Source organism: Lycorma delicatula, chromosome 3 (assembly GCF_047948215.1).
Source record: "Lycorma delicatula isolate Av1 chromosome 3, ASM4794821v1, whole genome shotgun sequence".
NCBI classification, from domain to species: Eukaryota; Metazoa; Arthropoda; class Insecta; order Hemiptera; family Fulgoridae; genus Lycorma; species Lycorma delicatula.
The window spans coordinates 111,955,929-111,971,029 of NC_134457.1; the positions used below are offsets into that span (position 1 = coordinate 111,955,929).

Here is a 15,101-nt window from a genome sequence, read left to right on the forward strand (position 1 = left end):
TGTAATGATATCATCTTATAAAACAGTAATTCAGGCTTATGTATAAAGTGATAAATCCAGTTACTTGACTTCATTTTTCCTTCTAAAATATAAGATTAAAATTAAAATAAATGCTGAAATACTACAACTGTTAAATAATACCATCATTTAACTATTTGTCTACGTGATAATTTTATCATTAAAAAAAAAAATTTTTAATCTGATTTATTTAATATACTTTAATCTAATTTTTTTATCAATATTTAGGTTTTGTTGGAAAATTTAACTTAACGTTCAAAGTGGTATTGACTGCTACGATTATTAGATCAGTTATAAATGCAAAAAGTGTGTAGTAAAATTTCATCTAACATTTTGAATCAGTTTTATTAAATGTAATTTTGGTTATTGATATTTTACCTTATTTCACAACCTTCATTATGATGCGCCTTGATATTTGAGGTACTAGGAAACCATCCTAGGTTATAAGGGTACAGTCTTTTACTTCACCTAGGACTTATTTAACTTAAAAAAAAAATAATTATTTTTATTAAAATATTTATATTTACAGACTGAAGATATAACTTCTGAAAAACACATAAAAGTCAGATGCAGAGGAATAAAAATTGGATATATATAAAACAGATAACTGAAGATGTAGGATATAGAGAATATGTAAAGGTTAAAAGATTAGCACAGAACAAAAGGAATGGAGATAAAATGAAGAAAATTACACATTATTGCGTTAATATTGTAATTAATAGTGAGCATTATGTATTAAAAATGGATATAGTATGCTTAAACTAAAAATACTGATATTTGTTCAAAACACCAATTTAAACACTAATTATTCTTAATTTTAAAATAGTAATAGAATAAATTACTCTAAAAGGCGATAAATATATCTATTAGTTCAAACTGATTATTTATGTATTTATTCAAACATAAATGCAGAGGAACTTATTCCAGAATTATTCTATTTGCTTGGAGGAATTTACTCCATATCTTAAAAAGAATTATTTCCAAATATCATATAAGTACAAAGAAAGTATAAATGTGTAATAATTACTATGTGAATAATAATAGAATAGAAAAATAATTAACCATAATTAATAAATATCACAAGCTTGTGTTTTTAGTTTTCAATAATTTCTTCTTATGTATTTTTTAATGCTGAATTAGAAAATAGCCTTCATTTTTCCATCATTTCAGGATATTTTGCAAATCGCAAACTTCAAAATTTGTAAAAAGTTGAAAAATTGAGAAATGTGATACATTAAAATAGATATAAAATGTTTATTTTTTATAATAAATTAATATAATATACTCACTTTTTTGGCTTATATGCACTCTTATAGTTGAACTTATAGTAGTAGTCTTATAGCTAAACAGTTGAGTGGTCTGAAGAGGTGGGCGGGGGATCATTGACCCCTTAATTTCTAATGAAAATTTCTACAAAATAAGCCTAATTTCTATTATAGTGCATTTTAAAATTAATTTATTCTTATTTATTTAACTAATTTTTATGTCATGCATTTGGAAACCACTCCCCTTCTTCTCCCACCATTAATGATGAAGTGTGTAAATTACTTACAATTTTATTCCATGTATCAAAGTTTCTTTGGACGCTGCTTCACGCTTTTCTTTCTATGTTCTCTATAGGGTTCGTCTCGGTGTAACATCCAGCAATAGACTGTCTTCATCATACTAGTCTATTTTCCTTAATACTTCCTCCATTTCTTTCATATCCTGATGAAATCTCTCTTGATGAAAGGCAACTTTCATTTGTTTCTCAAAATTATATCTTTGAGAAGTTTTCTAATGTCAGAACCAATAAAGACACTCTCTTTTAATTTGGTGGTTGATAGGACTGAAAATTTGTCACAGATGTATTTAAAACCTTTACCTTCTTTTAGTAAGGCTTTGATAGATTGTTTCATCAAGTCTAACTTCATATGTAGAGTTGGAAGGATAACTTTATTTGGATCTAAGAGAGCCTTTCGGAGCACAGTTTTGGTTCCAAGTTCTAATAAAGCTCTTTTTGGCCAATCTTTCCTTATCCAATGATTTTCTCTGTCTCTGCTATCCCATTCACACAAAAAACAAGGAAACTTTGTGTATCCTCCTTGCTGTCCTAGGAGCATCGATATTATTTTGAGATCACTGCACATGGTCTTCTTATGATTGTCATACTTAATTTTATCCAGAACGAATTCCGTATTATTGTAACCCTCTTTTAAATAAATAGAATGTTCAACAGGTATTGATGGATATGTATTCCCATTGTGAAGGACAACTTGGAGGCTTCTTTTAGACAAAAGAAGTCTCCAATTGATTCTTTTGTGTGGAATGTTAAATCGAGTCAAAAGTCCAAGTACATCATGCAGAAGACTAATTCTCCTTCTTTTGAAAAATATGGAAGAAAATCCTTTTTTCTATACCTGAACCAGGAAAAGAGGTGCCAGCTGCTAGCAGGTTCTTCTTTTTAAGTCTTGAACCAAGCAATTCTGAATTTTCTTTGGTCAGATATAAGTCTTGAACCAGATCATTTAGTTCAGAGTTTGAATGCTCTGGTACACAGCTATTTCTGGGTTCAAACTCCTTGATGTTATCTTCATTTAAATCACTTGTGAAACCGTTTAATTCAGGGAAATTTTTTGGTGAAATTTGCACTGGTACGACTGAACCATGAGGAACCAGACGTAAAGTAGATGGCATATTTGGATAGACGATTCTTTTTTTATTCTTCAAATTGAAACCGTGAACACCAGTCTCACAAAAGTAACAACCATTGGGGTGATTTCATGGCTCTCGCCACACCACTGGAACTCCAAATCTGAATGCTTCTTGTTCACCCTTTGACCACCATCTAAGTCCTTCAGCACATATGTAGCAAACGTAGTGGTATGCCCAACTTTTGTCTTGATATATTTTTATTTCAAAATACATGAGGTATACTTGTCAAATGAAACATTTGTTTACCTATTGAAGCCATTTTGATAACAGAAAGTTTGATTTATGGCCTGAAAATATATTTTCCACCAACAAAATTGTATTTGATCATGGAGGACGCAAAAAACTCAATTTACAAATGCTGATGGTTGAAACAGTACTGATAGTAGTGGCACGGTGCATGAGTGGCGCTGGTAGCTGCCAATAAACATGTTACATCTTGTCACAACCTGTCGGCCAAGCTCTTCACTGTCTCGTCATCTTCAACCCAAACACCCCCACCCCCTCCTATTCAGAACACTCAATTGTTTAGCTAGAGAATGGATAATATAAGCCAAAAAAGTGAATATATTATATTAATTTATTATTAAAAAAAAAAAAAAAACAATTTATGACTATTTTGTAGTATCCCATTTTCGCAATTTTTCAACTTTTTACGAATTTTGAAATTTTCGATTTGCAAAAAATCCTGAGGTAAAAGAGGTAAAAAATGAAGGTTGTTTTTGATTTCAGCACTAAAAAATACATAGGAATTAATTAAATAATATAGTAGCGCTTAAAAAATATTTCACAATCCAAATTTTGCAGGTTTGTGTATTTTATTCTGATCAGTATTACTTGTCTAAGTTTAGAAAGCGTAGTTGACATACAGAGTGGAAATGGATTGCCAGACAGTGACTGCATATAACATCCTGATACATTATCCCCAACACTGATATGTTTCTAACATCATAATTTAGTAGTCCCAGCATTATGATACATTCTATATCCCAAACACCATGGGGATATAGGTAATTTATATGTAATTTTCAATTGGCAATAAATAAAAAAATATAGGGAGTATTAGTAGGAAAGAGGGTACACAACTAATAAATGCTACTTCAGACAATCAAGTTAGAAAACTGCACATTTGTATATTACTATTCAGTACAAATTAGTACTCTTGATAAATAAAAATAATAAATTTAGTAATGCTAAAACAAATATATAAAGTTACTAGATAAGTAAAATAAGTACACATAAAATAACAATTTAGAAGGAGTTAATAAATTTATTTGAGCATATATTTATAGATTAAATAAAATTAAAATTAATTCACAGTTTTTTTTCTGGTTTATTTTAATTAATATTCTTTCTTCAATAGTCATCAGCGTAGTAAACAGGTTTTAAAAAAGAAAATCTAATTTTACTTAAAATAAATTGCTAGGAAGATCTTTTAAGTAAGCCAATAATTTATTAAGACCAGTAACAGAAACATAAGCTTCAATATACTTATATTGAAGTGGTGTTCTATGTTACACAAAAATGATTCTGTTGTCTGGTTTTGTAGGATGACATTTTGTTAGGAATAAGTGACTAATTTTATTTTCTTAGAAACAATACTATTTTCAAAATTATTTATTATTCCTAACAAATTCAGCCTGACTTTCTAATAACAATTGCTTACTTTTTAATGATAGATGAGAATTGAATTTTGTAGTATATAAAAAAATACCAAGCCTGAATGAAAGATTTGACCCAGAACTTTCCAGCTGAAAGGGAAAGACACTTCTATTCCATCATGGAGATTGGTGATACTAACACTAATTACAACACAGAGATATTACAGTAATACTTAATTACATGCTTATCTCACAGAATGGTTAAAATACATAATGTCACTAGTTTTATTTTCAGAAAAAAAAATTAAATGACAAATATGATAAATCTTGCCAAAATTATGAAAAAACGTTTTATAACAAAATCCAACTATATTTCATCATTCTTGGAATGATGAAATACCAACTAGATCACCTTCTTCAAATGAATGTGTTATAATTGGATTGTTCTAGCTGTGGTAAACTAGTTCCACCAAACTCCAAGTGGCATAGACACTGTGTTTCAGAGATGAAATTTTTACTTAGTCATGGAAAAAGAGAATAATTTCTTAAAAATTTCTGTAAAATTTTTTTGCAATCTTACCTTATGTTTGAATACTTAAACGAGATTAAATACAATTCTAATATTTTTACATGAGCTTCGTCAATATTAAAAACAAACTACAAATAAATATTTTTAATTAAATTATAATTAATTATAACTCCTTTTATCACTAGATAAACACATGTCATGCACTTTGTTAAATTAAATTGCTTAGCAAGTAGACATTTTATAATCTAATAAAATATCTTTGTAAAAACATCTTTTTCTTAGATTATGTTACAATTTAGCAGTATGAAACTAATCACATTACTATTTTTAAAAACATAATGTAATAACATATAAAATGATTGAAATATCATTAAATTTATAAAAAAATAAATATGATTGATCTTTGACTTATTAATTTTTAAAAGGTCATTGTCTTTAGAAATACAAGTTGTAGTTATTATTATAGTCTTATTTTCTATAATTTCAAGACTGAATGATCAAGTACGACAATTATGATTGTCATGAATATCTTTGTTATCATTATTATTGTTATTAGAATGTCCTTCTTAACTATTTATTGACCATGACTACATACTATAACCAATGCATATTTTTAAAGAATTATTTTATATTTAATATACAAATAACTTAATTATGTTATTACAATATGAGCTTTATTATAATATTTCATGAAAATATATAACTTTTTGAAATAATACTTTACATTCTGCCAAATTAGTAATATTTCCTTTACTTTTTTTTAATTTTCAGGATGTGGAAGAACTTTTCAAGAAAATTCTGGTGGATTTGGATCCCCTCAATATACAAATTCTAACCCACCACCAGATGGAGAACGTTGTGAGTGGAGAATAACTGCTACCCATGGTGAAAAAATCATTTTAAATGTAACTGAGCTTGATATCTTGAAATCCAATAATTGTAGATCTGATTATTTAGAAATACGTGATGGTTATTGGCATAAATCATCAATTTTAGGTAATTAGTTTTAAATATATTATTTTAATTTTCAGTATCTTTAACATTTAATAAAATAATCAAAGTATTTTTTTCTTATTTTAATTACTCTTTATTTTTATTATGTGTAACAAGCTACAAACTCAAATGCAGTTTTTTGTTTATAGTGTTCATTTTCTACATTTCCAACACTTTGATATTTCTGAAATTGTAAATTGAGCAATTTAAAATATTAACATCTTTAAAAACTTATAAATTATGTTTTTAAATATTTCTAGAGCCTTTTAGTGCTCTTTTATCTTTTATTGTCTGAACTGCTGATTTACCAGATGATATTAAAGAGGAACTGCACATACTTGTAACTAGTTCTGGAAGAAGGTCTCTGAAATAACTACCTTATGTAATTTGAAAATGTGTCATAAGTATTTTTAAATTTGGTTTTATACAAACAAATGGGCAAACAGTATGGGTAATAAATTAATAATTGCACCAATCACTCTAATTTCTCTCTCATTCTTTATTTTTCTTTAAGATACTGCTTATGCCTTTTCAAAAGTTCTTTTCACTTAAGATTTTCTGTATTTATTATTATTATTATTATTATTATGACCTAGAATATGTTTCTATACAAATTTTAATGAGGAAAATGAAATGATAGATGAATTATTGCTAGGAATTAAACTGTAAGCAATTTCTTCTAAAAGTCACTACTACCATTAGTACTTACCATTAATAATCTAAAACTGGTGGAATAATTACTATGAGGTTTCTTTTCATAAGGTTTCAATAAATAATCATATATTTATTGAAGAATTCATATACAGTTGTATATATTTATTAAAATAGATTCTAACAGCAGAATAAGTATAATATATTTACTTACTTTTTACTGTTTTTTTCTTTTGTTGTTATGGCATACAGAATATACATGAATATAGTAAATATTTTGTGTAAATTGTCTGAATAAATATTAATAGTATCACCAAAGCATTCACATGATAACATAAATAACAAAAGCATCAACAGAAGTTAAATAAAATAAATAAATTATAATTGCATAATTACATTTATAAAGCATCTTTGATTTTTAGAGAAAGAATTCATAAAGAAAACAAAATAAAAGAAAATTGGAAATTATGTTTCAGTGCAGTATATGAAAAGAATTAAATGATTTTCATAAAATTTACTTGACTATCTTTCTTGATTACCTTTTATGTTGACACAAATAATAACTTATAATCTTATATTTATTCATTTAATTATTTGAGATAATATTTCTCCAATGTTATGAAAATGGAATACACTCAATCTTGAAGTTTCTAGTTGTAGGAGTGACAAGCAAGTATAATGTTTTGTGTTTTTTTTTTTTTTTTTTTCTTAAAGAAGAAATTCAAAATTATTTTTTTCTTGATTATTTAACCATATAAGCTTGAAACTTGTGCATTGGAAATGGTAATGGAAATGGAATTTTTGTTTTATTTTTTAATTTTCCAGAATCTTTTTTAGAATTAATGGTTTAAATTTTTTTTAAATATTTTTCTGTAGAATAATTATAAATTATAAATGACACTTCAAATACCATGAAAGTGTTCTTCCAAAGGATCATGAGTAATACTAATAATTCCTGTGGAAAAGTTGCTGAAACATCTTCTGAAAGTAGAGCTGAAACATCCTTTGGAAAAGCTATTACCAATGTAATCCTAAAGCTAACTTAACAATTTTTTAATCATATCAGGAGTCACATTTCATCGTGCTTTAATAATTATTTTCTTCACTGTAGCAGTGAATTAAATAATTTTATCTTTTTTATTTTAGATTTAAAATATATTTTAGAAGTTAGATGAATCAACTTACTGATTGCTTTTAATAATTTCAGGTCGATTTTGTGGAAGTGGTCGAATTTATGACTTGATTGTTTCTACTGGTAGCCGAATGTTAATCACTTATGTTACTTCTTCTAATTGGCATCATTTGCATAGAGGTTTTCAAGCTTCATATGAAGGTAAGTGTCAAACAATTTGGTATTAAAATTTGGTACTTTTTTTTTGTCTTCAGTCATTTGACTGGTTTGACGCAGCTCTCCAAGATTCCCTATCTAGTGCTAGTCATTTCATTTCAGTATACCCCCTACATCCTACATCCCTAACAATTTGTTTTACATATTCCAAATGTTGCCTGCCTACACAATTCTTTCCTTCTACCTGTCCTTCCAATATTAAAGCGAAAAATTCCAGGATGCCTTAGTATGTGGCCTATAAGTGTGTCTCTTCTTTTAACTATATTTTTCCAAATGCTTCTTTCATCTATTTGCCGCAATACCTCTTCATTTGTCACTTTATCCACCCATCTGATTTTTAACATTCTCCTATATTTCATTTATCCATATATTCATATTTCCACCACATTTCAAAAGCTTCTAATCTTTTCTTCTCAGATACTCCTGTCCAAGCTTCGCTTCCATATAAAGCGACACTCCAAACATATACTTACAAAAATTTTTTCCTGACATTTAAATTAATTTTTGATGTTAACAAATTATATTTCTGACTGAAGGCTTGTTTCGCTTGTGCTATTCGGCATTTTATATCGCTCCTGCTTCATCCATCTTTAGTAATTCTAGTTCCCAAATAACAAAATTCTTCTACCTCCATAATCTTTTCTCCTCCTATTTTCACATTCATTGGTCCATCTTTGTTATTTCTAATACATTTCATTACTTTTGTTTTGTATTTGTTTATTTTCATGCGATAGTTCTTGCGTAGGACTTCATCTATACCGTTCATTGTTTCTTCTAAATCCTTTTTACTCTCGGCTAGAATTACTATATCATCAGCAAATCGTAGCATCTTTATCTTTTCACCTTGTACTGTTACTCCGAATCTAAATTGTTCTTTAACATCATTAACTGCTAGTTCCATGTAAAGATTAAAAAGTAACGGGGATAGGGAACTAATTTTTTTTAAATGCTGAACATTTTATTCCAGTCTACGTTATCGAATGCCTTTTCTAGGTCTATAAACGCCAAGTATGTTGGTTTGTTTTTCTTTAATCTTTCTTCTACTATTAATCTGATGCCTGAAATTGATTCCCTTGTCCCTATACTTTTCCTGAAACCAAATTGGTCTTCTCCTAACACTTCTTACACTCTCCTCTCAATTCTTCTGTATAGAATTCTAGTTAAGATTTTTGATGCATGACTAGTTAAACTAATTGTTCTGTATTCTTCACATTTATCTGCCCCTGCTTTCTTTGGTATCATGACTATAACACTTTTTTTGAAGTCTGACGGAACTTCCCTTTTTCATAAATATTACACACCAGCTTGTATAATCTATCAATCGCTTCCTCACCTGCACTGCGTAGTAATTCGACAGGTATTCCGACTATTCCAGCAGCCTTTCTGCCATTTAAATCTTTTAATGCTCTCTTAAATTCAGATCTCAGTATTGTTTCTCCCATTTCATCCTCCTCAACTTCCTCTTCTTCCTGTATAACACCATTTTCTAATTTATTTCCTCCGTATAACTCTTCAATATATTCCACCCATCTATCGACTTTACCTTTCGTATTACATATTGGTGTACCATCTTTGTTTAACACATTATTAGATTTTAATTTATGTACCCCAAAATTTTCCTTAACTTTCCTGTATGCTCTGTCTATTTTACCAATGTTCATTTCTCTTTCCACTTCTGAACACTTTTCTTTAATCCACTCTTCTTTCGTCAGTTTGCACTTCCTGTTTATAGCATTTCTTAATTGTCGGTAGTTCCTTTTACTTTCTTCATCACTAGCATTCTTATATTTTCTACGTTCATCCATCAGCTGCAGTATATCGTCTGAAACCCAAGGTTTTCTACCAGTTCTCTTTGTTCCGCCTAAGTTTTCATCTCCTTTTACGTGTTTAATTGCTTCATCAATCTCTTCGTATTCACACTCTACCTCATCATCATCATGGGCGCTTGTAGGCATATAGACGTTAACAATCGTTGTCGGTTTAGGTTTTGATTTTATCCTTATTACAATGATTCTATTGCTATGCGTTTTGATATATTCTACTCTCTTCCCTATCTTTTTGTTCATTATGAAACCTACTCCTGCCTGCCCGTTATTTGAAGCTGAGTTTATTATTCTAAAATCACCTGACCAAAAGTCGCCTTCCTCTTTCCACCGAACCTCACTAATTCCTACTACATCCACATTTATCCTATCCATTTCTCTTTTTAAATTTTCCAGCCTACCAACCTTTTTTAAACTTCTAACATTCCACGCTCCGAATCGTAGAATGTTATTTTGTAATTTTCTAGTGACCCTCGCCTTAGTAGTCCCCAACCGGAGATCCGAACGGGGGACTAGTTTACCTCCGGAATATTTTACCAAGGAAGGCATCATTGCTATATGAAAATGCAGAGAGCCACATTTTCTTGGAAAAAAAGCAGCTGTAGTTTTCCATTGTTTTCAGCTGCGCAGTACTCAGAGGACTGAGTGATGTTGATATGGGTGTTTAAGTCGTCCTGACTCACGCCCCTAACAACTACTGAAATAGCTGCTGCCCTCTTTCAGGAATCATTCCTTAGTCTGGCTCTCAACAGATACCTCTCCGATATGGTTGCACCTTCGGTCTAGCTACTCTGTATCACTGAGTACTCAAGCCCCCTCACCAATGGCAAGGTCTCATGATTCATAGAGGAGGAATTTGGTACTAAAGAAATTTAAAGATTAGGCTTTGAATGATAAAGCATTAATTTTATTTTGTCATTGTTACTCATTTTGACTGATATTCCTATAAAAAAAAAATTAGTAAATAAATATTGTATCGGTTGGAATGTATCCAATAGTTTAAAAGGCATAAAGAATTATGAGTGTGGCAGACAAGTTTCTGAAAGATTGCAAACCTGTACCCCAGAGTAAAGTGGAAGTATAAAACTTTATTGAATGTCAGTAATGTAACTTGTGAGAACTTTTCATGTACATAATGAAAATGAATTGGCCTAATTAACTATTTATCAATTCTGTATCTCAAAGTGGATGAAATAATGACCTAGTTGATACGAGAATTACTTTAAGAAACTATTTTCCTATAAATCAAGATAAATTTTGACATTCTTTTGCAACATTTTTTTTTGTGAACTATGATCTGATCTATTGGATGTGGAGTCTCATCTGAATTAACATAAGAGTTCTTAAGTCTTTAAGGTCCTTTTAAATGTAACTAAAGAAAGAATAGGAGGGAGTTAGCAAATAGGGTACAAAAAATTACTGATCTAATTCGAAACACTCATATTTAATTAATATTTTTTGAAAATTATCAGTTTTATCCTCCACATATAAATTCAGGAAAAATATCTTGTTGCTGTAGCAAAAGTGATGAGTTGGATGGTAGGTGATGAATTTAATCCAAAATAAATGGGTCATATGAATTTAATCCAAAATCAATCGATTGATGTTAACTTCTACTTACATTCCAGTTAGTGTTATTTTTAGAATTTTTTTTTTTTTTGTAATATTATGACCAAAATAAAAAGATCATAAAAATCATTTTATTATCAAAAAAAGATCAGAGGTTTTAATAAAATATTGAACAAAAGACATTCCAAACAGTTACTAATGCTTCTTTAGGAATTTTATTTCTTCTTTAATAAATTTTTTAAATGATAAAATCATTTAATGAATGAAATTCATAAAAAAAATGTTGAATGACTCACAACTCCCCCTAAATAGGTATAGGAAAAAAAGTGAGTCAATAGAAAGTGGTAATGAGTAAAGTTTTGTATTGTTTATTGTTATCTATGTCCAGTCTATCTCATTTATGTATTTCTAATTAAAGTGCAAGAATTTCCAACCAAATTTTTATATGCAAATTTTCATAGGGATGAACACCTGTTCAAATACTTTGTGTAGAGATTTAAACAGAAGTTGGGAAAAATACTGTAGGCTCTTATTCATGACAGTTTTTCTCTGCAATTCAGTTTTCACCAACAGAAAGTGCAGAGAACCCAGAAATGTGCATTTAAGATAAAATATAATATGTATTTAAGTTTTTAAATTATAATCTAAATCAGAACAATAAAACAGACAATTCAGGTGTTACAGTCTAATTCCACAAATAAATTAAGAATGATTTTGCATTTTGTTGCCTTTGTGGTGATTTGTTTTGAATAACATAAGTAATCCATCTGTATGTTGATTATTGTGAAAACAATAAAGATTTTCATATAAGCTTTAGTATAAAAATAAACAAGTAAAATTTAGAGCAACATGTTAAATCAAATTTATCCATAAAATCTACTTAAGATATCCTTCTGCAGTAATGGATTTTATAATGTAGATTCCAGATAGGAATGTTTGAGTAAATATACCGAGAGAATGAACACATGAAAAGGAACACATAGAAAAGGTGCAATTTTTACCTTTTCTAGGTAAAAATTGCACCTTACCACTGAAATCGTAACAGATCAGTTTGATACTTGAAATCAGAAAATGAGAGTATATTGTTTGAGTTTAGGAGAAAAGAAATATAATGGTGATAAGGTTAGGAAACAATATTTCTTCATAGAGTAAAACATTTGTTGAGGGATAAAGCTAATCCACAGAAACAAAAAATGATAATGTTCATAATGCATTATTTGTCTCTAGTTACTTGTATAGCAGAGAGATAGAAAGTGTTTATATGAAAGAGTGCAAAAGAATTTAAACAGCAAAGGAGAAAGTTTAAGTTCAAAATAAGCAAAACAAGAAGAAATAAATGAGAAAGTGACATTAGGAATTTATTGAAAGTGAATACCATGTGACTAAAAGAAACAGATTAAGAAGAAATCTGTTTCTTTTCTTTCTTTCTTTTCCTCAAGCACATGAGGAAGGAATGAAAGATTCTAATAACTCTCTCTAAGAAACGGAAAGGATGCCGCAGAAGAAAAGTGACCATGTGTGATATAAAGAAACTGTGTTAAGGGGATAAATAAAGGTGTTTCATAGAAAACTGGGAGAAGATGCAGTGCTGGATTGTTAGAGAAAAGGAGCAAGGCTTGGTTAATACCCAGACCTACTGATACTGTTGGTTATTATGTACACTTATATTTTACTGTTAAGGGAACATTTCAGTCCTTATCTGTCATGGCAGTTGGATATTGAAGATAATTTGATAAAGGAAAAACTAATATTATTTTACTATAACTGATGAAATAATAATATAATTATAATCACATGGTATAATTTATCTTATGAGATTGTTACAATAATTATAAGAAATGTAATTACAGTAATTTCACAAAAATTAAATAACTGATGACTGGAAACCTCTGTGAAAGTGCTGTAATCCCTTGTTTAATATGTCTTACTAATTTTTATTTATATTTGGATTTGTGTGTTAGTTGATATTAGAGTTAGGGAAGACTATTTTTTGAGCAAAATTAACAAGCTTTGGAGACATACCAATTAAGTTCTAGAATTCGTTTGTGGTTTTGATCTTACTCATTTAATAAATTTTGTGCTTAATACTTTAATTAATATGTATTTTCATTTTCTAAAATGATAATCACCTTAACACATCATTTGAAAAAGAATCTGTATTTTTCTGAAATAGTGACTACATTAATTTTTTTACTTCATGTATACACATAATACATGGTAATTTTATAACATTATCATGCAGATTTTACTTCACTTTTGTTAGATGCAGTTTAACGGTGGAAAAATACAGAAAAACTTTTTTACACTTTAAATTGATTGTAAATTTTATTTCTTTCCATCATAAATAACATAAATTTAAAAATCAGACTAATGACATACATTATGTTCTAATGCAGTATGTTAAATATATATTTTGAATTGAATTTTGTCTAACCTCCTCATTTCTTAATTGTAAGAAGTATTTTTCAAATCTTGTATCCAAATAATTTTGTTACAGCTGTTTGTGGTGGAGAACTGGAAGTAGGTGATGGTGGCCATCTGGAATCCCCAAATTATCCAGAAGATTATCAGCACAATAAAGATTGTGTTTGGAAATTGACAGCTCCTCAAGATTATCAAGTGGCATTAAAATTTCAATCTTTTGAGGTATTACTAAGTTATTATTGTTAATTATGTGTTCTTACCTGTTAAATAGTCTTTATGAGCAGAAGAATATATGACAAAAGTGTACTTTTTTATTAAATATATTTCAAAACAATATTCTGCTGATATAGCTTAATAACAACATTTTTATTTTTATTAACAGAAGAATTAATGAAAGCTATAACATCAGCTTCGTTTCATTTGTGATAAAAAAAAAAATAATAATAATAAATTGATTTTAAAACAAATTTCATCTTAAAAAAGAAGTTAATGCAATACATTAATAGAAAAATTTTAATTTTTTATGAAATTTACAAACTGGAATGATTATCTTCATTATTTGATTCATGTATTGCTCTTCTTTTTAAGGTGGAGAACCATGATAACTGTGTTTATGATTATGTTGAAGTACGTGATGGACATTCAATGGACTCTCCCTTGATTGGGCGTTACTGTGGTTACAAACTTCCTCCAGATATACATTCATCTGGTAATAAATTGCTTTTAAAATTTGTGTCTGATGGTTCCGTGCAAAAAGCTGGATTTTCTGCAGCATTTATGAAAGGTTACTATTTTTTTTTTTTAACTAAATAAATTATGATAAGTTTTAGATGAACAAAATTTTAATTGTGCATCATTATTATGAAAGTTTTATGGCAATTTTTTTAAACATTTAAATTTATAAAAAGATTGAGAGAATGGTTTTTTGCTTTTTATAGTTTTTAGTTAGTTTTTTCATTTTTTCTTCTATACTAATCTTTGAATACATTGTCCTCATCTAACTTACATCCTCAGTTATCTGTAATCCAATTTTTGTCTTCTATAGTTTTTACCCCCTACCTATTCTTTTAAAATAAAACTCATCTAGTTTTTGATAACCGCTTTACTTTTTGCATTATTTTTTATAAAATGTATATGCGATAACAATTAAAGCTGGGTTCAGATGTGAAGTATTTACTAACCCAAAGAAGTATATCAACAGACTGTTACGGTTTCTCTCTGATAGTAGGATGAAGAACCTAATTTAGCAGTTTTGCTTATGTGACAACCCTTACAGAATACTATACGCATAGAGAAAATAGGCTAGTAGTGATATTCCAGTATTTATTACCCTTTTATTATTCTTGTTCTAGTTTATGTTTATTGTTTATTGTGTTTGATGTTTATTGTTTAATTATTTATGATAATGTAGCTATATTTAAGTCGTTAATGACTATTATCATTGATGTAACTAT

The 15,101-nt window shown here is 28.6% G+C and overlaps 1 protein-coding gene across 1 annotated transcript in view; it reads left to right on the plus strand.

Moving 5' to 3' along the window:
* The window catches only part of tok (tolloid-like protein 1 tolkin), a 200,120-nt gene that overhangs the window by 152,335 nt on the left and 32,684 nt on the right, over positions 1–15,101 (plus strand). Inside the window, exons 7-10 of the mRNA XM_075360396.1 lie at positions 5,611–5,835; positions 7,691–7,816; positions 13,721–13,869; positions 14,236–14,431. Coding sequence (XP_075216511.1) covers positions 5,611–5,835; positions 7,691–7,816; positions 13,721–13,869; positions 14,236–14,431 — 696 coding nt within the window. The remainder of the gene's footprint in view (positions 1–5,610; positions 5,836–7,690; positions 7,817–13,720; positions 13,870–14,235; positions 14,432–15,101) is intronic.